The sequence below is a fragment of the Eurosta solidaginis genome, chromosome 1 (genome assembly GCF_040869045.1).
Source record: "Eurosta solidaginis isolate ZX-2024a chromosome 1, ASM4086904v1, whole genome shotgun sequence".
Classification (NCBI taxonomy): domain Eukaryota; kingdom Metazoa; phylum Arthropoda; class Insecta; order Diptera; family Tephritidae; genus Eurosta; species Eurosta solidaginis.
In genome coordinates, this window is record NC_090319.1 from 116,656,575 (window position 1) to 116,678,395 (window position 21,821).

The following is a 21,821-nucleotide window of genomic DNA, read 5'->3' on the forward strand; positions in this document are numbered from 1 at the left end:
AGCTAGGTGTTTATTGTACTACTCAAAACTCCCAAAGCGTTTTTGGGCTGAAGCAGTCAATACTTCTGTACAATTCATTAGATTTGACACCAGATGAAATGTGGAGTCAGCGTAAACCAGACGTCAGCAACATGCTAATTTTTGGATGCGCTGCAATGGCTTTTATACCTAGACAGAAACGATTAAAATGGGATGCAAAATCTCAGCATGGAATTTTTGTCGGTTATGGTGTAAATTGTAAAGGGTATCGTGTATATGATGTAAAGAAGAGACACGTTTTTACATATAGGGATGTTCAGTTCAATGAGAATATTATTGCATATTCATGGTTGAAAGAAAAAGATGATAATTTTTATTTCTTTAAATATCCTGAAAGTAATGACAAAAATCAAAATTATACTGATGAAATTGATTGTAGTTCGAATTCATTGTCATTTGATTCTTTGCCAAAAAATGACGATGAAGTGGGGGAAATTCTAACTGATGAAGAAAATGATACGAAGGAGGCAGTTGAGATAGTAGAAATTCCAAGACGAAGTGAAAGAATCGCAAAGAGGAAAGAGCTCAACTATTGTAGTCTTACAACAATTGACGATCCTGATCAATGGAACGATGCTGTGGAGAGTGCACTTAATTCTTTGAAGGAGAACCAGACATGGGAAGTAGTCCCGAAACTTGAAAATCGCAATTTAATAAAAAGAAAGTGGATTTTCAAGAAGAAAAGAGAACCTGATGAAAGCATCCCATACAAAGCTCGACTTGTTGTGAAGGGTATTACTCAGCGAGGTATAGACTATGAAGACATTTTTTCTCCAGTCGTTCGTCATACATCCATTCGTTGGCGTTATCAGTAGGGCATGGTTTGAAAATAGGGCAAATGGATGCAGTAACTGCTTTCCTGCAAAGTGAGTTGTCAGAAGATATCTACGTAGAATCGCCATCGGTAATAGCAGTTCCAAAAGGACATGTACTTAAGCGTAAATAGGCTCTTTATGGCCTGAAGCAGGCTAGTCATGTTTGGAATCTCAAACTTGATGCAGCTTTAAAAAAATATGGCCTAAAGCAGTCTCAATATGACCCTTGTATTTATTTGAACATAGCTAATGATAAAATGACATTTCCAGCATTATATGTTGATGACATGTTGTTATTTAGTAATGATGTTTTTTACTTAAAAGAGTTGAAAGAAAGGTTAATGAAAAACTTTAAGATGATATTTTTAGGAGAAGAAAAACAATGTTTGGGTATGAGAATTACGCAGAGAGATAACAAAATATATCTTAATCAAGAAGCGTATATAAATTCGATGCTTCGAAGATATAACATGGAAAATTGGAACCCTATTTCTACTGCATTCGATATGAATCAGCAACTAATGAAGTCAGATGCGATTGATGAAACAATGAGGGAGGTTCCTTATCAGCAAGCTATTGGTAGTCTTTTGTATGCTGCCCAATGTACATGACCAGATATTTGTCAAGCAGTGAATTTTCGGCTTTGGAGGGTGGGGCTGTCTGTAGAAGTCCACGAAAGTGGGGAAAGCTTCTGACCGCCATTCACCTGGAAATGGCCAGAGCGATTCTTTTGCTTGCGGTTCAAGCAGCTCACTACTGCCGGTCGCTTGCGGCCAAGTATCCTCTGGGTAGCCGCTAAACATCCGTTTAGCGGTGAGCTAATGTGAAGGCGACAACCTGGCTAGGCCACTCTGACATAATCGGTTTAAGGGCTAGCCGGGGGAGATCTCATCGGCAGCGTCTGTACACCTCTAGGTGCGGCTGCAAGCGGGCGTCTGTCTTGGAGCAAGCGGCTCGCTATATAAACGTGCCAAGTAATATTTTCACCCCCGCTGAGCGGGTTATGCGCTGGGCTTGGAGCCCGCCACGTAAAACCATACTCCAATGAAATATAACAACAAGCCTCGGATAAATACACTCTCTATTGATGACGACCCTGGCATGCACGTGGAATGTCCGCTCCCTGAATGGGATTGGTGCAGATGCCCGGCTGGTTGATGTCCTCGTCAAAGCAAAATCTGACATCACCGCCATCCAAGAAATGCGTTGGACGAAGCAAGGAAGAAAGAAGATTAAAAATTGTGACATATATTGGAGTGGTCATACGAATAAGCGCAGTTTCGGCGTCGGATTCGTGGTGGGAGAGAGACTTCGTCGCCAAGTGCTGGCGTTCACGCCTGTGGACGAGCGTCTCGCCGCTATCCGAATAAAAGCAAATTTTTTTAATATATCATTCATCTGCACCCATGCGCCGACAGAGGAGAAAGACGATGAGGTGAAAGACACTTTTTATGAACAATTAGACCGCACATACGAGCGCTGCCCCCGTCATGATATAAAAGTCGTGCTTGGCGACTTTAACGCCAGGGTGGGCAAAGAAGGTGTTTTTGGCCCTACAGTCGGAAAGTTCAGCCAACACAATGAAACTTCTCCTAACGGACTGAGGCTGATTGACTTTGCCGGTGCTCGAAACAAGGTCATATCCAGCACGAGGTTCATGCATAAAAAGATATCAAGCTACATGGCTGTCTCCTGATCGCGCACGATCCGAGGACCTAACATCGACTCGGACCATTATCTCGTTGCAGCCAAAATACGCACCCGCCTCAACGCGGAAAAGCAGAAGCAGAAAGGCGTGAGTGCGAGGAGCTTGAGCTGCTAGCCACCAGGAATAACGCCCGAAAATTCTACCAAAAAATACGGCGACAGACGGAAGGTTTTAAGACCGGGGCAAACTCCTGTAGGAATGAAAACGGCGACCTTGTAACTGATGTCCAGAGAGTGCTTAGATTATGGAGGGAATACTTCTCTGCTCTCTTAAATGGAGGCAGCAATTCACCGCGCAGAGATGAAGAACTCGATCCCGCAATCGATGATGATGGAATATATGTCCCCCCGCCCGATTATGACGAAGTTAGAATAGCAATAACCAGATTGAAAAACAACAAGGCCGTGGGCGCTGATGGATTGCCTGCGGAGCTATTCAAGTTCGGCGGCGAGGAGTTGGTAAGGCGCATGCAGCAGCTTCTTAGCAAAATATGGGCGGACGAGTGCATGCCCGACGGTTGGAATCTAATTGTTCTTTGCCCAGTCCACAAGAAGGAAGATACTGCAAAATGCACCAACTATCGTGGAATCAGCCTTCTTAATATCGCAAATAAGGTCCTTTGTATTGTGCGAAAGATTGAAGCCCACCGTGAACCGGCTGATTGGAACTTATCAGTGCGGCTTCAGACCTGGTAAATCTACCATCGACCAGATTTTCACAATGCGCCAAATCTTGGAAAAAACCCGTGAAAAGAGAATCGGCACACATCACCTCTTCGTCGACTTTAAAGCCGCCTTCGACAGCACGAAAAGGAGCTGCCTATATGCCGCTGTCTGAATTTGGTTTCCCCGCAAAATTTATACGGCTGTGCAAAATGACGTTGAGCAACACCATCAACTCAGTCAGAATTGGGAAGGACCTCTCCGAGACGTTCGAAACTAAACGAGGTTTCAGACAGGGTGACTCCCTATCGTGCGATTTCTTTAATTTGATGCTGGAGAAAATTACACTAGCTGCAGAACTTAACCGCACTGCAACAATATACTATAAAAGCGTGCAATTACTGGCATATGCTGATGACATTGATATCATCGGCCTAAACACCCGCGCTGTTAGTTCTGCTTACTCCAAACTGGAAAAAGAAGCGGGAAAGATGGGTTTGATGGTGAATGAGGACAGAACAAAGTACCTGCTGTCATCGAGCAAAGAGTCAGCGCATATGGCCTTGGCAACCACGCTACTGTTGGCGCAATAATTTCGAAATAGTAAAAGACTTCGTTTATTTGGGAACCAGCATCAACACTAGCAACAACATCAGCACTGAAATCCAGCGATGAATCAATCTTGCCAATAAATGCTACTTTGGACTAGGTAGGCAATTGAAAAGTAAAGTCCTCTCTCGGCGAACGAAAATCATACTCTACAAGTCACTTATCGTACCCATCCTGCTATAAGGGGCAGAAGCATGGACCATGTCAACAGCAGATGAAGCGGCTTTGGGAGTGTTCGAGAGAAAAGTTCTTCGAAAGATTTATGGACCTCTACGCGTTGGCGATGGCGAGTACCGAAGAAGATTTAATGATGAGCTGTACGAGCTATACGCAAACATCAACATAGTCCAGCGAATTAAAACGCAGCGGCTGCGCTGGCTAGGCCATGTTATGCGAATGAAAGATGATGCTCCGGCCAAGAAAGTGTTTCTATCGGAACCCGCCTATGGAAGCAGAGGTAGAGGGCGGCCCCCACTCCGTTGGAAGGACCAGGTGGAAAACGATGTAAACTCCATTGGTGTGACAAATTGGCGCCGGTTGGCGGAGCGAAGGAGCGACTGGCGCGCCTTGTTGGACGGCCATAACCGTTTAGACGGTTAAGCGCCAATTAAGTAAGTAATTAAGTAAATTTTCTAAGCCACTACAACAATAATCCAAATTGTGTGAAACGTATTTTTACATATTTAAAGGGTACTCTTCAAATAGACATACCACAACATTTTATTAGAGAGAGAAAGAACATGAACGAAGGTTTCTTTTGCAGTATTTCAACAGATAAAATGATAGCAGACTTTTTAACTAAACCAGTTTGTATTGATAAACATGAATTGTTTTGTAAACAAATAGGACAGCAAATTATATAAGTATATTTCGAGTGGGGGTATTGAATTACATATTTAGATTTAATAGACTTTACGAAACTGTACTTCATATAATTAAGTATTCTTTGTTTGTAGTTTATCAATTGTCATGAAATAAAATTTATTCTGCCAACAATTCTATTACAATACCGCCCAGGGGCTTAAGGAGTCATCTCCGTAAGCATTATGAGGAAATACGGCTGTGTTATCGTATGAAGCCAAAAAACACAAGCAGGTCCTCAGTGAACTCCACAAACAGGCGTCGGACCTCTATGCCAGGAATTGCCCGGTGAATCCTATACTCAAAGAACAATACCCTAAACTTGCAGAAGAGGAACGCACACTCCCTAGGGAAACGCGAGGCACTCTAGCTCGACTTCGATCTGGATACTGTAACAGGTGAAACTCTTACATATCCAGGATCAACCCAGACATACAAAACATATGTCCTGCTTGTAACGTGTCCCCACATGACACCAAATATCTCCTTTAACTGTATTGTGAAACCAACGCCTTTAACACCCCTCTTACTATGGTCCCCCCCCTGTTGAGGAAGCAAGCTTCCTTGGTCTCCCGTTAGACGATATTGATGACAATTTGTGATCGGTCACACCTTTTGGATGGGGTGCTCGCTATTGCGGAAAAAAATTACTTGGAGGTATTCTTTGGTTTGTTTTGGCCCTTTTCCTCGCGGTTGGAAGATAAATTTGTTAATTGGCTCTTAACCGTTTAGGAGATGCTGGTCGTTGCGTAACAAGTCACTCCAGCTAACCCTGTTTCGCGATAACTAACGCCAACAGGGGGCACCGAGAGAGATCAAAGTCTTCCCCACCTGCTTCTCCGAACCCAGTGGAGGTCTTCCCATAACTTGCCCACGCCAGCAAAAACACTGTAGCTCTTCGCAGCTTAGCTAAACATCATCGTCCGGTTGGAGTATGATAGTTCGTGGAGGCTGAATTTACCGGCTGAACGGCCAAAGTCTGCTGCCGTGGTGTAGAGCTAGTGTGTTGGCCTATCTATCAAAAATATTTACGAAAATTTGTATAAATGGTATCGATTGTCCCTCCACCCCCCCCCCCCCCCCCCCCCCCCCCTTTCAGGTTGCAAGCGCAATATACAGCTTCTCCAAACCCAATTGTCAACCTCACCTATCCGCGGCGAATCCTGTTTCACTAACAGCCGAGGCTCTGGCGACCCAAGCTTTTCATGGAACTTGGGGGGTGGGGAGGGAGGGATGATGGCTGAAGGTTTAATGTGGCCATATAAATCATTCCCGAGATTGTCGGGCTAGGACCTTAATGGTGCTGTGTTACCGGAGCGTACCGGATCTGTATCTGGCAAAGGACCATCACATCGATAACACTCCCCAAAGTCTTCGGGGGGCAACCTTATCGCTAACAACAACAACAACATTGTCCCTCGACATTACCTTGGCACCAAAATTTCGTCCGCCTTAGCAAATAAAGTTTTGGGTCGGCATAAAACATGTATTTAGGTGAGCCAGTTCGTAGAAAAACGAATACACCATACGTAGCTTTCGAATTGGATGGAGAGCTAGACCTTAATCTCCTCGGATATATATCACACCAAATTGTTATTACTAGTAGATATGTCTTAGGTACACCTTGGCGGTAAATCGGGTATTTTTTCTCGTCGCGCAGACGCAGATAAATGTCTAGAAAATTCCTCAGAAGTGGATCGTAGCCTGATGCTTTTTTTGCGGGTTGACCATTGAGATTTCTTTCCCACCAAAAAAAAAGTTATTTCCGCCAATAAAAAATTCGGTTTTGGATAAAATATCATATTAAAGTTAGAACGCAAAAATATATGGTAGTTCTTTACTACAGCATGACACTGGTAATACGCGAGAGAGATCTCAAAAGACAACAATAATCCGAAGGCGGAAAATAAAAATTTTAGATCGCTCAAAAGATATTAACGAAAACCCGAAAAATTAACCCGGAGTGCTCCGAAACCGAGGGTGGGATCCGCAATATTTTTACGCATAACACCTTTCTGCATTGGCGGCCTTTGGCCGCGCTTAAAAAAATTACCCTGGGTGGGTCCAACACCAGTTTGGATACCAAAACTATATCGGCGCAATACACCTATGTTCACAATTTTTTTTGTGGGTACGAAAAAATCATCAAAATTACAACAACCACATGAAAATTTTCAATTTCTTTTGCAAATATCTCTTGACAGGCCCAAATTTGTTTACCTCCGCTTTCGGATTCGCGATCTTTTGATACCCCTCTTGATATTTTTGGACGTGTAATAAGAGTGTCATGCTGCCTCGTATAGAATTACCAAATATATTAAAGTTTGTTATATTTTTGTTATGAAAACAAAACAAAAATAAAAAAATAAAAATGTGAGAGCAGTGAGAATTTTAATATTTTTTAAACGCCATTTGCCTCTCACCGGTTTTACCTTGTAGTATTTGTATCATGTTTTATAAAAAAATCGCGCTATTTTCGCCTGTGCCGCTTTTGTTCAATAAATAAAAAAATTATTATTTTTTTTTAATTTGATATAAAAAATTTAATTTTTTTTCGACAAGTTCGACGCGAACATCAGGTGCAAAGCTTAAATTGTAATATTGCCAAATTTCGGAATTTAAAAAGGTTTTTTCATAAATTAAGTGTTTCCTAGAGTTCCTGATTATAATTTTGTGATTTTTAGGACCCCCTCAACCCCTCAAAAAAAATTGGAAAATCGTGGTGCACTATTCAAAATATTCGCCGGATATAAATCCGGAACGCCGATAACAAGCAATATTAAGGTACAAACTCGAATATCTTAGGAACGATTTAATATGACCACCCTAGTTCAGTGAGGAACAGACAACCCCGCCTGCTAGAAAAACAGGTTAGGCTACGGGTAGTTGAAGTTGACAATTGGGATTGAGAATCTATAAATTGTGATGCAACTCCTTTAAAGAGTTTCGCTACACAACCCATTGAATCACCAAGTGAGGGTGTCTTTCACGTGCTCTATCCCGATCCCCAATCAGGAAACTGTTGCTGGCTTCTATAGTAAAAAATTAAAGAGGTTTACAAAGCTCTTATTATTGGAAATCTATATGGAAATGCAATTTTTAAACGCTTTATAAACCTTTTTAAGTTTTTATGAATAAGGGGTAAATATTATGTAACAAATATTACTTTTAACGTAATGTCCTTTGCAAGTTGCTGTGAGGTTTTTGTTATATCCTTTTGTCGGCGCATAATGTTATCATATACTTTATGTTCATCCTCCAGTTTCTTTTTTGCATGTGATAAGTCACGTGATTGTTGTTTTTTCAGTTCTTCTAAGTTTTGTGCTTCTAATTGCATTTTTTTCGCTTCACAAACGGCCAACCTATTTTGATATTCCTGCTGTTCATTGTACCGCTCTAAGTGCTGTTGGAGTCTATAACAAAAATAAAATATATGTATTATGATTTCAAATGTTGGCATTTTTACATACATATTGCACTGTATTTGCAACTGCTCCAATGCATCTTTCTTCTTTTTAACACCATCAGCCTCACTTACTTGATTGACTCGTAGTTTTTTTAATTCCTCGAATTTAGTTATAGTTTCAGTACCACAAACTGAGTTTATAGTATTGAGGAAAATTTTTTGGGGATCCATTTTAGCAAAATCTTGAACGCGATCTTGTGGCAGAAATTGGCACAGGTTATTAATTTGGATCTTGAATTCAGCAATAGCTGCTATATAGTTTTTTTCCGAAGCAGAATCTTCGCCTATTTTATAAGTGGATTTACCACTTCGAGGAAACTGTCGTTCAAAAACTGTTGACTTGCCGGAGGCATCACGTAATATTTCAACTTTCACAACGGCCTCGCTGCGCCCATTTTTCACATAATCTCCTAGGGAACTAGAGCGTGATAGTAGCTCAGGTTTTCCACCTAGGCCCAAGACTATTGCAGACACAAGGGTTGATTTCCCTGTTCCATTAGGACCAATAATAACGTTTAGATATTCTGTTGGATAAAACGTGCACTCTCCATAGGTCCTGAAATATAATTGGATTGATTGGAATGATATATGCTTTTATAATATATGGTGTATTACACAAAATTTTTGCAGTAAACGCTTCTGATCTTCCCTTTAACTGCTGCAATAGATTTATTTGTGGGATCTGATGTTTGAAGAATCTGATGCCTAGGCATTTTTGCAAAATGCCAATCAGTTTACAAAAACGTATAAAATTGTAATTATTTAATAATTTTTCAGCTAGAAATGAACTAAGACTATCGATAAGTTTCAAACCCGACTGCTTCGAATATTCTATGCAGAAACTAGCATGTTTGGCACATCCCTAAGCATCAACGTCATTTATAGCATTGTGAATGATAACTAACACCCCTATTATGAGTTTTTATACGATAGACGATAAACGCTTGCTAGCGTATCGTAAAAAATTTGCTTTCATATTGCGATTTCCACACGCCCGATAGATGTACTATTGTGAATGACAGCAGAGTTTTGTTTACAAATTTTTGTGAATCTATACGAAACAGATAGCAAAACAAAACGTAAATACTAACAATTCATTTATCTTGTACGTGAAAGTGGCAAAAGTTTTTAAAAGCTGTAATAATAAAATGTTTTGTGCAACCTCTGTTACCTTTTATATAAACTCAAATGAACAAATTGACGAAACTTGCATAGATGCCATAGAAAGAAGAAAATTGAGAGATGCTTCCAATTTTCTTGAAATGAACTCTACACTGTAAGTCCCTGACATACTAAAAGTAAAGAAAAAGTTTAATAAACAAAATTGATGTTAGAGTATGTCTTAACAGAAATAGAAGGCAGTTTGCGCGCCCGTAAAAATAGGTCATCAATCCCAAATATTTTGAAGGTTTGTGCCACTTTAAGGCTTCTTGCCCAGGGTGTTGCAACAGAGTGTTGGGAATGAGGCTTTAGTTGGGTCCTTTAGATTTTGTAATAATTTTATATTTACTTTATTTAAATAGCTCCCAACGTATCGTGCAAAAATTTATCAACGATGGCTAGCGTAGAAAATTGAACAGTTGATGCGATAGTTAGCGTATGGCAATACCACGATAAACGATAAACGCTAACGATCGGGTTTCACACGCTAGCATTTATTTCATAATATGGTATAACAGATTGCAAGCGTTTATCGTGTATCGTATGAGTTCATAATAGGGGTGTAAGTGTGATATCTTCTGCATAGAGGTCAGGGATGCACCTTAACGTTAAGCTAATCGTTTATCAAAAAATTTCCACCGTTTCCGTTGAAACACTTCGAAATATTATCGATAAAGAAATTATCAAGATAAATTGTATCTCGTTTTTAACCGAAACGAAAGGCTTTCGTTAACGTTAAAAACGTTAATGAAAACGTGATACTTTATGTTTGAATTGTGCTGGCAATGCTATAGCCATGGTGAAGCCGTAAGGTGGCAACAACGAGCGCACATACACACACAAACTCTATGTAATTTGTTTGTGTAATTCGTTGGTGGTAATGTCAAAAATACTCTGAGAAATGTTCGTACTGTCAAAATTCATGAGAAAAGTTGCAATCAGCTTGGATAATGCTTTCACCTTTAATAACTCCGCCATCAATCAGCTTTGCCAGCATAGTTTGAAATTAATAATCAACATAAACGATTTGATTTCGTTTTGATATGGCAGAAAACGAAACGAAATCATTTCGTTAATTTGACGATCTTAACGTTAATAAACGAAACGAAATGACTTCGTTTCGTTTATTAATGTTGATTATCTTAACGAAATGATATCGTTTCGTTGGTTAAGCATGCCTGATAGAGGTCAAAATTCCAAAATGATTGGATCACCTAATTTGTAATTTACTATCGCTATCTCATTGTGCATCTCTTTCTGTCACCCGCTGAAGATATGCGCCGCCATATTGAACACCCTGTCAAAACGCTAAAAAGTAGCCATATTGAACATCCTGTCAGGCAGTTGACAGATAAGATATCACACTTTGTTATCATTCACAATGATTTATAGCTCCGTCATGTAACAAATTTTTGATATAAATGCGTTTTACTTTATTGCAGATTATTATATCAATCAGTCTATGTGAGGTCCTCATAAACCCGCCAGTTCAACCTACCCCCCGAGTTCGGGGTAAAACTTGGTATCAAATGAAAGAGGGAGTTGACCCGATCACAAATATATATATTTTAAAGTGCGCAAACTTATAATTTAAAAGTTATTTGTTGTTAAAGTTTGCAAGTTTAGCAAATTTCTATAGCACATTAAATTACAATTTACATATCTTTCAAAACCTTAATCCACATACATATCTATATAAATTGGCAACGATAAGCTTAAATAGAATTTTTGTATATTTCACATTTCATTTTTGCATTGTTTTTACTTATTATAAATGTTTTTATTAAATAAAAAGCGCTTTTGTAGCAACATACACATTTATATATATATATATATATATATATATATATATATATATATATATATATATATTATTGATGACATTGCAAAGCTGTGCTGCCACATAAACAAAAAAAAAACAAATATAAATATTACCTTACCACCTTTCAGTTAATTAAGAAAAAGGAAAATATATATTTTTATACTTATTTTGAGAAGTTGAAACACCTTTCCGCCACGGTTATACCACACATCCGAACTTGGTATGGCGTAACCCAGTGTTATTTTTTATAAGCGCGGCCGAAGGCCGCCTATGTAGAAAGGTGTTCTCCGCAGAATTACTGTGCATGGCGCAGCCGGTGTTGGATCGGCTAACAGAACAATAAACATAAGAGTTATAAGGTAATATCAGCTCGTTCACGAATGCAAAAAAGAGCTTTTTCAAATTTTTGGTAAATAAAGACTAGAAAAGTTAAATATATATATACATCAGATGAAAGGTCTTTTTATAAGTTAATTTTCGATTCTGCACTTGTTCCGTTTTTGAGATGTGGCAGCACAGATTTGTAATGTCATAAAATATATATACGTATACACATATAAAAGTTGTATAGAAATTTGCAAACTTTAACAACAAATAACTTTTAAATTATAAGTTTGCGCAATTTAAAATATATATATTTGTGATCGGGAGAACTCCCTCTTTCATTTGATACCAAGTTAAACCCCGAACTCGGGGTGTGCTAAACTAAATAGCTGCCATTATATCTGCGAATTGTCGCTTTAGCGGTGGTGGTTATTTACTTTTGCGGCTTTGCGGTAAAGCGGGTTTTCAGATTAAATGAATGCGCGGTAGAGTACTTTTATTCTTAATAATAAAACAACTTTATTATGCTCAATAATAAAATAAAAATGTTATAAAGCTATTGACAGGAATATGTAGTACATTATCGTAAAAATTAAAAAATGTGCGTTAAAATGGCAAATTGGTGTACTCTATCACTCACCAAATAGCAGTGATGCTGACTTCATGACATACTTAAACAATGTCATCAATGAACACCTCAGGGAATCTGACAACATTATAATAGTTGGAGAATTACCAGCTTATAAGTTTATTTGCACAAATTGCTATAGTACAAAGGATAAATTTCAACACAAGAATAAATGAGCACTCTTCTACGAAAATAGACTTATTGTTCAGCAGTAATGAGCAAGTTAAAACTGAACATGTAAGTGAATATAGAATTTCCGATCATGAAACAATTCATTTCAAAGTACCAACAGCTAAATATCGCAAAATGAGGAAAGTTCCTACTGTCACCAACTGGGAGTACTATAGTGCAGAAAATCTTTTAAATCTGCTGCGAAAACGCGACTTTAGTTCTGTGTCTCGTGTAGGAGTAGAAAGTAGAACTGAGATCATGAACAATATTTTAACGGAGCTATGCAAGCACTGACGTATGAGAAGAGGATCCAAATACAACTGAGTAATAAGTGGTATGACCGTGAGCTAAGGGAACTGCACAAAATAAAACTTGAATCCTATAATACTGCTAGAAATACTGGCAACTGGGAGGATTATAATGGCGTTAAAAAAAATATATAAAAAAACTATTATGTATAAAAAGAAGAAATAAATGGAAGATAAAGTGCTCGATAGTGAAAGAGACATGAAGCGGATGTGGAAGTCTTTAAAAGATCTTGCTGAGCTCACCGATGACAAAAAGGTCATTAGCAAAATAGTAATTAACGGTGAATGCATTGAGAAGGAATACGATATAGCCAATGCCCTAAATACATTTTTTGCACAGAGCATAGCTGAAATTAATGATAGCATTGAAATAATTCCGAATGCGGCAGAAGCAAGTGTAAATAATGCAATTGAAACTTTTCAATTCACCGACGTAGAGTTAGATGATATAATGACATTACTAAATCTTTTAAAAACAAATATGGTGGAAAAAAGCTTTTGCGGGAGGGGGTATTGAAAGATGCCACGATTTACATTGCTCACTTCTACAAAGATATAATAAACACATCAATAAACAGTAGCATTGTTCCAAATTGCTGGAAAGTATCAACTATAGTACCTGTGGAAAAAGTCAAAAATACAGTAAGGCCGGAGGACCTGCGCCCAATTAATACGCTACCCGCAGATGAAAAAATTATGGAAACGGTGGTTAAAAATCAATTAGTGGCATATCTAGATAATTACCAAATTATTATACCTGATAAATCTGGGTTTAGGAAGAGCCATTTTTGTGAAACAGCACTGAATATGGTTATTGCGGAATGGAAAGAGGATGTAACTGACAAGAAAGTTGTGATCTCAGTCTTTTTAGACTTAAAACGTGCTTTTGAAACTGTGGATAGAGAGGAACTGCTGAATGTAATGTTTAATAATGGGATAAGAGGAAAAGTCTTAGAATGGTTCAGAAGCTATTGGAGTAATAGAAAGGAGAAGACGATAATTGCAAGTGCAGTTTCACCGGTTGCTGATGTAAATATTGGGCTACCGCAAGGTTCAGTATTAGCACCGCTATCGTTTACAATATATATTAACGATATTAAAGAATGCTTGAAAAATTGCAATATTAGACTATTTGCGGATGATGCATTGATAACCATCAGTGAAAGAAATGCGGGCTTTGCGGTATCGAAAATGCAAGAAGACTTAAAACTCCCTTTACAAATGGCTATGCCATAGAAAGTTGAAAGTGAATGTGGATAAAACCAAATGTATGATATTTTGCAAAACTCAAAGTATTATGGGGGCCAATAACCTAGCAATATTACTCTGGAGGTAAGAAACGTTGAAATTCAGCAAGTAGACAAGATCAAATACCTAGGAGTCTTGATCGACAAAAACCTTAGATTTGGAGAACACATAAATTATTTAGAAAACAAAATTGCAAAAAAAAATTGGTTTTATGTACAGAACTTGTAAATACATTAGTCAACGATACAAAATATTAGTGTATCGATCAATTATTGAACCGCACTTTATTTATTGTCCAACAATCCTGCTATTAGCAAATGACACACAAATAAGAAAACTTCAGATACAACAATACAAGGCAATGCAATTAATTTTAAAATATTCGCGTAGAACACCAAAAACTACAATGCTAAATACGTTAAACTGGCTCAGTGCAAAACAGTCGATATATTATTTCACATTGAAATTTATACATCATATAAAATTAGGAATAACACCGAATTATCTGAACGGGAGAATACATTTTAATCTTGAAATACATAACTATGGAACTAGAAGCAGCGAAAATATAAGACTGCCTAGAGTTAGAACGGAGTTCGCGAAGAAGGCTTTAGAATATATAGGTTATAAAATGTACAATGAATTACCAAATGCGATAAAAGGCTGTGAAAATATTAATAAGTTTAAAACAAAATTATTTTTATACTGTAAGTCATTAAGCATGTAATGTAAAAAATTTATTTATATATATATATATATATATATATTTTTTTACCTTGAACTAGGTCTTAAAGACCGTAAATAAATAAATAATTATTATTATAATAATATCGGAATACTATGTGAACAAATTATTTAATAGCGAGCGGTATAAAAAAATTGATTGTAGCAGATGTATATGAAAAGAATTGATGATGGGAATAGTGATAATACAAATGTCAGAACATACAAGCTTGACATGATTGTGCATTAACACTAGTAATATAAATAAATAAAAAATAAATAAATGTAAGGCGCGATAACCTCCGAAGAGATCTAAGGCCGAGCTTCTCTTCTAATTTGCGTCGTGCTCCTCTTGATTTTTCCCTACAAATTGGCCGGACGGGACCTACATGTTTTATGCCGACTCCGAACGGCATCTGCAAGGCAGATGAGTTTTCACTGAGAGCTTTTCATGGCAGAAATACAATCGGAGCGCTTGCCAGACACTGCCGAGGGGCGACCCCGCTTAGAAAAATTTTCTTCTAATTGAAAAATCTTATTTCTAGAATTTTGATGTTGCTTTGGCCGGGAGTTGAACCCAGGGCATACGGTGTGATAGGCGGAGCACGCTACCATCACACCACGGTGGCCGCCAACACTAGTAATACTATACTAAATTTCACAATCACCCTTATCGCGAGTTTTATTTTTACCCGAAAATGTTCACAGTTTTGGTTCACCCTATCGCAGAGGGTGGCGAAAAAAATTTTTCGTGTTCGAAAAAGATTTCAACTTATCGGCAACTCTTTGTTCGGGCGAAATGAACACCCAAATTTCTTCACTTATATTTTACAAAATTTAAGTAATTTTTTGTTTTGAAATTTGATACTTTTATAATTATATGTTCTTTTATTATTAGAAATAAATCAATAAATAATGCAAAATCGGAAGCTGAGTGGAAGAAGTGAAATTCCTGTATTGATGTAAATTCTATTTTTTATGACAACGTATTTGTTGGCCAAGTTATCCATTGTGGACAAAGCAACGGTTCCAAAATGTTGCGCACCTCACTAAAACAAGATTGGCTAAGACCCACTTCATGGTCCTGTCCGACGCCTTTTCCCTACGCGAAAAAACGAAGACATGTACACAATTTTACAATTAGTGGAACTCCAAATTCTTGCTTCAATGGTGGCAAGGAGTGGTAAGAATAACTAGCAAATATTAGAATATTGGCGAAAACTAATTGAAAAAAATTGACTTGTTATTCAAAAATAGTAATTTTTAGCTTACAGCGAATCATTTAGATCCAAAGGGTTAGAACTTTCCCTTAATTGCCTCCGAACCGCTTTCACATTTATGTATATTCTCCTCACGCTCAATCAATACCAACCTAAGTGCAATACTAAACATTATTTTATACATTTTTTATCTCTATTATTTTTGTTTTATTTTGAGGAAATATATGCTTGGTTACAAAATTTACACAATTGTAAGTAAATTATTTGTTCACTGCCAATTCGCAATAGAGCATCAGCTGTTTCGAAGTGAACTTTTGTTCGCCCGAAATTGTCGATAGGCGGAAAAAGTTCACCCGCACAAAAGAAGTGAAGGCGAACACTTTTCCGCGTGAACTTTGCGATAAGGGTGAATATGTTTCATGTTTGCGAATTCGAACTTTATATACCGGCGCCCTTGAACTATGTATCTAATTATGTATGATACGTTCAACTTTACATACCATTTGATTTTTTTTATTAGAATGAAAACTTAACAATTAATTTCTTATGTTTATAAAATAGCAATGCGACAAGGGTGAATATGTTTCATGTTTGCGAATTCGAACTTTATATACCGGCGCCCTTGAACTATGTATCTAATTATGTATGATACGTTCAACTTTACATACCATTTGATTTTTTTTATTAGAATGAAAACTTAACAATTAATTTCTTATGTTTATAAAATAGCAAAAAAAATAACAGAGTTGAATCACTATGTTAACGCATATGAAAAAAAAAAAAAATGACATAAGTAGATTATTAGGTTACAGATTCAACTATTAATAAAAATTATTAAAAGTAAGCGATATTAACATGGTTCAAAAGTGTGTATTTAGGTAGAAGGCATATTTTTGCTATTGGCTGTTTGTATTCGCCATTGGGCGTTCTCACTCTGACGACCCGTGTGCGACCGTCAGCACCCGGATGACATCGAACTACCCTCGCTAGTGTCCACTTTGTGGGAGGGGTAGCTTCGTTGAATACAACCACATCTCCTTCTTCGAAGTTACGTGAAGGGCGAAGGCACTTGATGCGGGGTTGTAAACTCAGGAGATACTCGTCTCTCCAACGGCGCCCGAAGTGCTGTCTTATAGATGATATTAACTGCTACCGTTGCTGGAGATTTCCCCGGAACCCTAGACCCTCAGGTTTCGGGATAGCCTTAAGCGGTTCGCCTATAATAAAGTGCCCCGGCGTTAGAATTTCGAGGTCGAGTGCACTCGTAGAAACCTCGCACAATGGACGAGAGTTTACGCAGTCTTCCACTTCTGTCGATAATGTACTGAACTCCTCGAATGATAAGAGAGTTTCACCTAGGACGCGTTTTAAGTGATATTTGATGCGTTTTATACCAATTTCCCAGTATCCGCCCATATGCGGTGCGATCGGCGGGTTGAAACGCCACTCTATATTGGTATCGTCTGCCATACACTTATCGTACACGATACGAAGCTCCTTCTCAGCTCCGACGAAATTCATTCCATTATCGGAAAACATGGTTTAGCAATACACTCTTTGGTTGATGAAACACTTGAACGCGTTTAGAAATGTAGGTGTAGACAAATCTCCTACGAATTCCAGGTGCATCGCGCCAGTACACATACAATAAAGAAACAGATCTATCCCTTCGTAGATTTCACCCCTCTGCTATGCGTGAACTTGTACGAGTAAGGACCTGCGAAGTTCACCCATTGACTGTGCGGACGCACGACGATTTAGGCAAGTACACTTTACGCATTTGTGATAAACGCTACGGATTATATTGCGCGCGCCAATCACGCAATAACGACATTGCAATACGACCGGCATGATACGTGGTCCAGCGTGCAATGTGTACTGATGGTATCGGAAACTATGAGTCGGGACAGCGGAGAATTTTTAGGCAGGATGATTGGATGTCTTACAACAGGTGCGACATCTGCGGATTTCAACCGCTCACCTACACGGAGAATGCCGTTCGGGTCTAGAAAAGGCTACAAGCGCAACAGACTACTGCGTAGTTTGATCGGCCTCTTTGTGCTACAATGAAATATTTCGTTATAGCAGTAAAAGTTTTGAGTATACTTAACTAAGCGGCGTTCTGCTTCGACTAACTCTGAAACGGTCAGGGGACCTATTGATTTGTCAGGTAGGCGCTTAGTAGCAGCACGAATATTCGCAATGAATCATAAAGCGTAAGCGATAACATGACTCAACTTGGAAAACGAAGAGTATTTTGTCCGTGTTCGTTACGTGGGCTACGACTTTGTTGCGGACGCCTATATCAGTTGTATGCTGCTTCGAAGCATTATGCTTCCAATACCGATCGGTACCCTTCAAAAAGTTAGGACCGCTCCGCCAAAGCTGATGACACAGTAGATCGGACGGCGATATACCCCTGGACACGAAGTCAGCTGGATTCAACTCGGATCTTACATGATGCCAAAAATCTGGAGGCAAGATCTCTTGGACGTCGGAAACGCGGTTTGCGATGAAAGTCACCCTTCTACTAGGGTGCGCTTGTAGCCAGGCTAATGTGAGGGTTGAATCCGACCAAGCATACAGCGGATAGCGGAGATCGCATAAACTTCTTAGAATGCTTCGTACTAATTTTGCAGCTAAATGCTCCGCACAAAGTTCTAGACGCGGTAAAGTACACGCGTTGATTTAAGTACCACTTTAGTCTTCGCTGATAATGAGACGAACAGTAACCGTACCGTTCGGGTGAAATGTACGGGCGTAGACAACGGTGGCATAAGCGCATTCAGAAGCGTCGGCAAAGACATGCAGTTCAGTGAGTAATCCAATTGCTCCACATCCCAGCCAGCGATCTATCTACTGGAGCGAGCAGACCTAGAGGAGCAAAGAGAGTGCTGACATCGGACAGAAACGATCTCTTGGTTAGGTTTGATGGTTCTTCCTTTAAATTGACTGCAAACGTAAAACGACCATCCTCTATATCCCACATTAGACCCAACGCATGAACATCCTTACTGTGGACTACGTAATGCTTGTAGAGGCTTCAGCGATAGTTGCGTTCAGCTCCTTACAATTCGTCGCCCACTTTCGAAGTTCGAAACCGCCTTCCTCTAGAATGTCCGATACTTTCTTTTGAAGCGATTGCACTTGAGCTTTACAAGATGCACCGGTGAGTAGATCGTACATATAAAATTAGGTAAGAATCGTTTACACGGCTTTTTCGAATTTGTTGGACGAATGTTTGGCAGTTCGCTGCAAAGCCTTGACGGCTAAATGGGACGCGGCCGCCACACCATATATGACGTGGCGATGAGGGATGAGGCCTCCAAACGATTCGTTGGAAGTCGACGTTTTTCGAGGATGCGCACACTTGTCGGTACATCTTGGCGATATCCGCAGTTTGAATCTGTGCGTTCGAAAACGCAACAACACGGCATATAGGTCGTCTTGCAACTCCGGTCCAACAAACAGCGCGTCGTTAAGCGAGTTGCCAGAAGTCGTTTTAGCGGAAGCGTTAAAAACAACACGCAGTTTCGTCGTGACGCTAGACTCCTTGGCAACTGGATGATGCGGCATATAATGCACGGCATTGTTCGTCGGTTGAGGTATTGCTTCCATGTGGCCCATCTCCAAGAGCTCTTGCATGAACTCGTTGTCATTCTCCAACCTTCGTTCAATGCGCAGCAGACTGCGATCAGCGAAATTACGTGATTCGCCCAACATAACATCAACCTTCAGCGGTAACTCCACTAGAAAGCGACCGCCTGGCGTCCTCTTATGATTAGAGGCGAAGTGATCTTCGCAGAAGCACTCTTCGTTTGTGAGATGAGCCTAGCGGGGAAATTCTTCTAGTTCAATTGTTCAATTAATCTATTTAGTGCGCGATCAAGCTGCACGTCGCAGTGCAATACCTGTAAGTTACGTGTTTGCGAAAACGACATATCAACGCTTCCGCACAAAGTCCAGCCAAATACCATTTTTTGCGCCACGGGAGTGTCGGGTGGACCTTTGCGAAGCTCGGAGGAGATCAGACGACTCATGACGTCCATACCAACCAAAATATCGACGCGACCATGTTTGTTGAAATGCGGATCAGCTAGACAAGCTGCGAATATTAAGCCATTCAGGGGTATCTAGCATCTTCGATAGCAAGTCTGACGTTATTTTCGGCAAAATTAGAGCATCAACCGTATAACTTTCATTGGAAAATTCTCACCCTTACACCGACTTCCTTGTGATGAACCGATTCCAGTGACGAAAACGGACGATGATGTTCGAGGCAGCCCCAAGCGTTATACGCACGCATCAATAACGAACTTATCGTGGGAACCGGAATCGAATAGTATACGAGCCACAGTTTTTTGCGGTACGGGTAGTGGAAGGGTTTCGGAACTCAGACACGATGAGCTGGAAGCAGCGGCGGTTGATTAATTGACCGAAGAAGCGGTTGTTTGATTGGTGACAGATGCGGTAGTCGGAGCGGTAGGGGATGCGTCGGCGACGTACGTAACGTCAGTGCTGGCGGTTGAGGCTGAGACCACATGTAGCAACGAGTGATGACGTTGATGACAGATACGGCAAGCGGGTGAGCTGTTGCAACGCTATCTAAAATGACCTGAATTCAAGCAATTTGTAAACCTTGCCCTGCTTTATAAATTTGTATTTCGCTTTTGTATCAAGGTTCCAAAATTTTCACAAGGGTATATCCTGTGCGCTGCATACCAGTATGTGCATCGCGTGTTGCTCTACTCACCTTCACCTTCGTCGACTTTCGTGCCAATTTGGTCCCATTTTCTTTGCTTAGCAATGGCTGAGACGCAGGGGTAGCCAGAATTGGCAGTGAACGGCAGCAAACTTCTAAAAACGTAGATAGCTCCTCGAAGGTATGGGGTTCGTCACTAACTAAAGATAGCTCCCATTGTTTTCTGGTCTCAAACGCAAGCCTCTTTACCACTTCATGCACCAACCAATCGTTCCAGAGGTCGACGGAGCGATTCAGTGCCTTAAACTCCCGAATGTGTTGTTGGAAAGTGTCGTGAACATTCTTGAAGATTGCGGCGCTGTCATTTGTAGCCTTGGGAATATAATCAATAGATGCGCTTCCACGTTAACCCTCATGACCTTGTAGCGCGATGTGAGTAGACCCAAAGCCTCTTTGTAATTTGCATCGCAAATCTTGAAGCGGTTGATTATATTTAGTTCATCTCCTTTCAAACAGCTACGTAGATAATGAAGATTTTGTCCAACCGACAAAGCAGCATTGCCATCAACCAGTGAGCAAAAGGAATCATAGAAAACGATCCACTCCGTGGAATCACCCGTGAATATAGGTGAGTCCATTTTCGGTAATCGTATTGCTGGAGACACAGACACGGTAGTGGCAGTGAAACGAGATGCCGTTTCCGCTCGACATCTTTCTTACTTACTTACTTACTTACTTAATTGGCGCTTAACCGTCTAAACGGTTATGGCCGTCCAACAAGGCGCGCCAGTCGCTCCTTCGCTCCGCCAACCGGCGCCAATTGGTCACACCAAGGGATTTTAAATCGTTTTCCACCTGGTCCTTCCAACGGAGTGGGGGCCGCCCTCTACCTCTGCTTCCATAGGCGGGTTCCGATAGAAACACTTTCTTGGCCGGAGCATCATCTTTCATTCGCATAACATGGCCTAGCCAGCGCAGCCGCTGCGTTTTAATTCGCTGGACTATGTTGATGTCTGCGTATAGCTCGTACAGCTCATCATTAAATCTTCTTCGGTACTCGCCATCGCCAACGCGTAGAGGTCCATAAATCTTTCGAAGAACTTTTCTCTCGAACACTCCCAAAGCCGCTTCATCTGCTGTTGTCATGGTCCATGCTTCTGCCCCATATAGCAGGACGGGTACGATAAGTGACTTGTAGAGTATGATTTTCGTTCGCCGAGAGAGGACTTTACTTTTCAATTGCCTACCTAGTCCAAAGTAGCATTTATTGGCAAGATTGATTCTTCGCTGGATTTCAGTGCTGATGCTGTTGCTAATGTTGATGCTGGTTCCCAAATAAACGAAGTCTTTTACT

The 21,821-nt window shown here is 39.9% G+C and overlaps 1 protein-coding gene across 3 annotated transcripts in view; it reads right to left on the reverse strand.

Annotated features, from left to right (window-relative positions):
* Positions 1 to 8,970, reverse strand: part of SMC5 (structural maintenance of chromosomes 5) — a 126,868-nt gene extending 117,898 nt beyond the window's left edge. For all 3 annotated transcript variants that reach the window (XR_010948622.1, XM_067759741.1, XM_067759742.1), the window contains exons 1-3: positions 8,776 to 8,970; positions 8,165 to 8,716; positions 7,861 to 8,107 (exon numbers count right to left, since the gene is read on the reverse strand). Coding sequence is in view for 2 of the 3 variants with exons in the window: in XM_067759741.1 (XP_067615842.1) it covers positions 7,861 to 8,107; positions 8,165 to 8,716; positions 8,776 to 8,873 (897 nt within the window). In the remaining variant the exon portion in view is untranslated. The remainder of the gene's footprint in view (positions 1 to 7,860; positions 8,108 to 8,164; positions 8,717 to 8,775) is intronic.
* Positions 8,971 to 21,821: the final 12,851 nt, after the last annotated feature.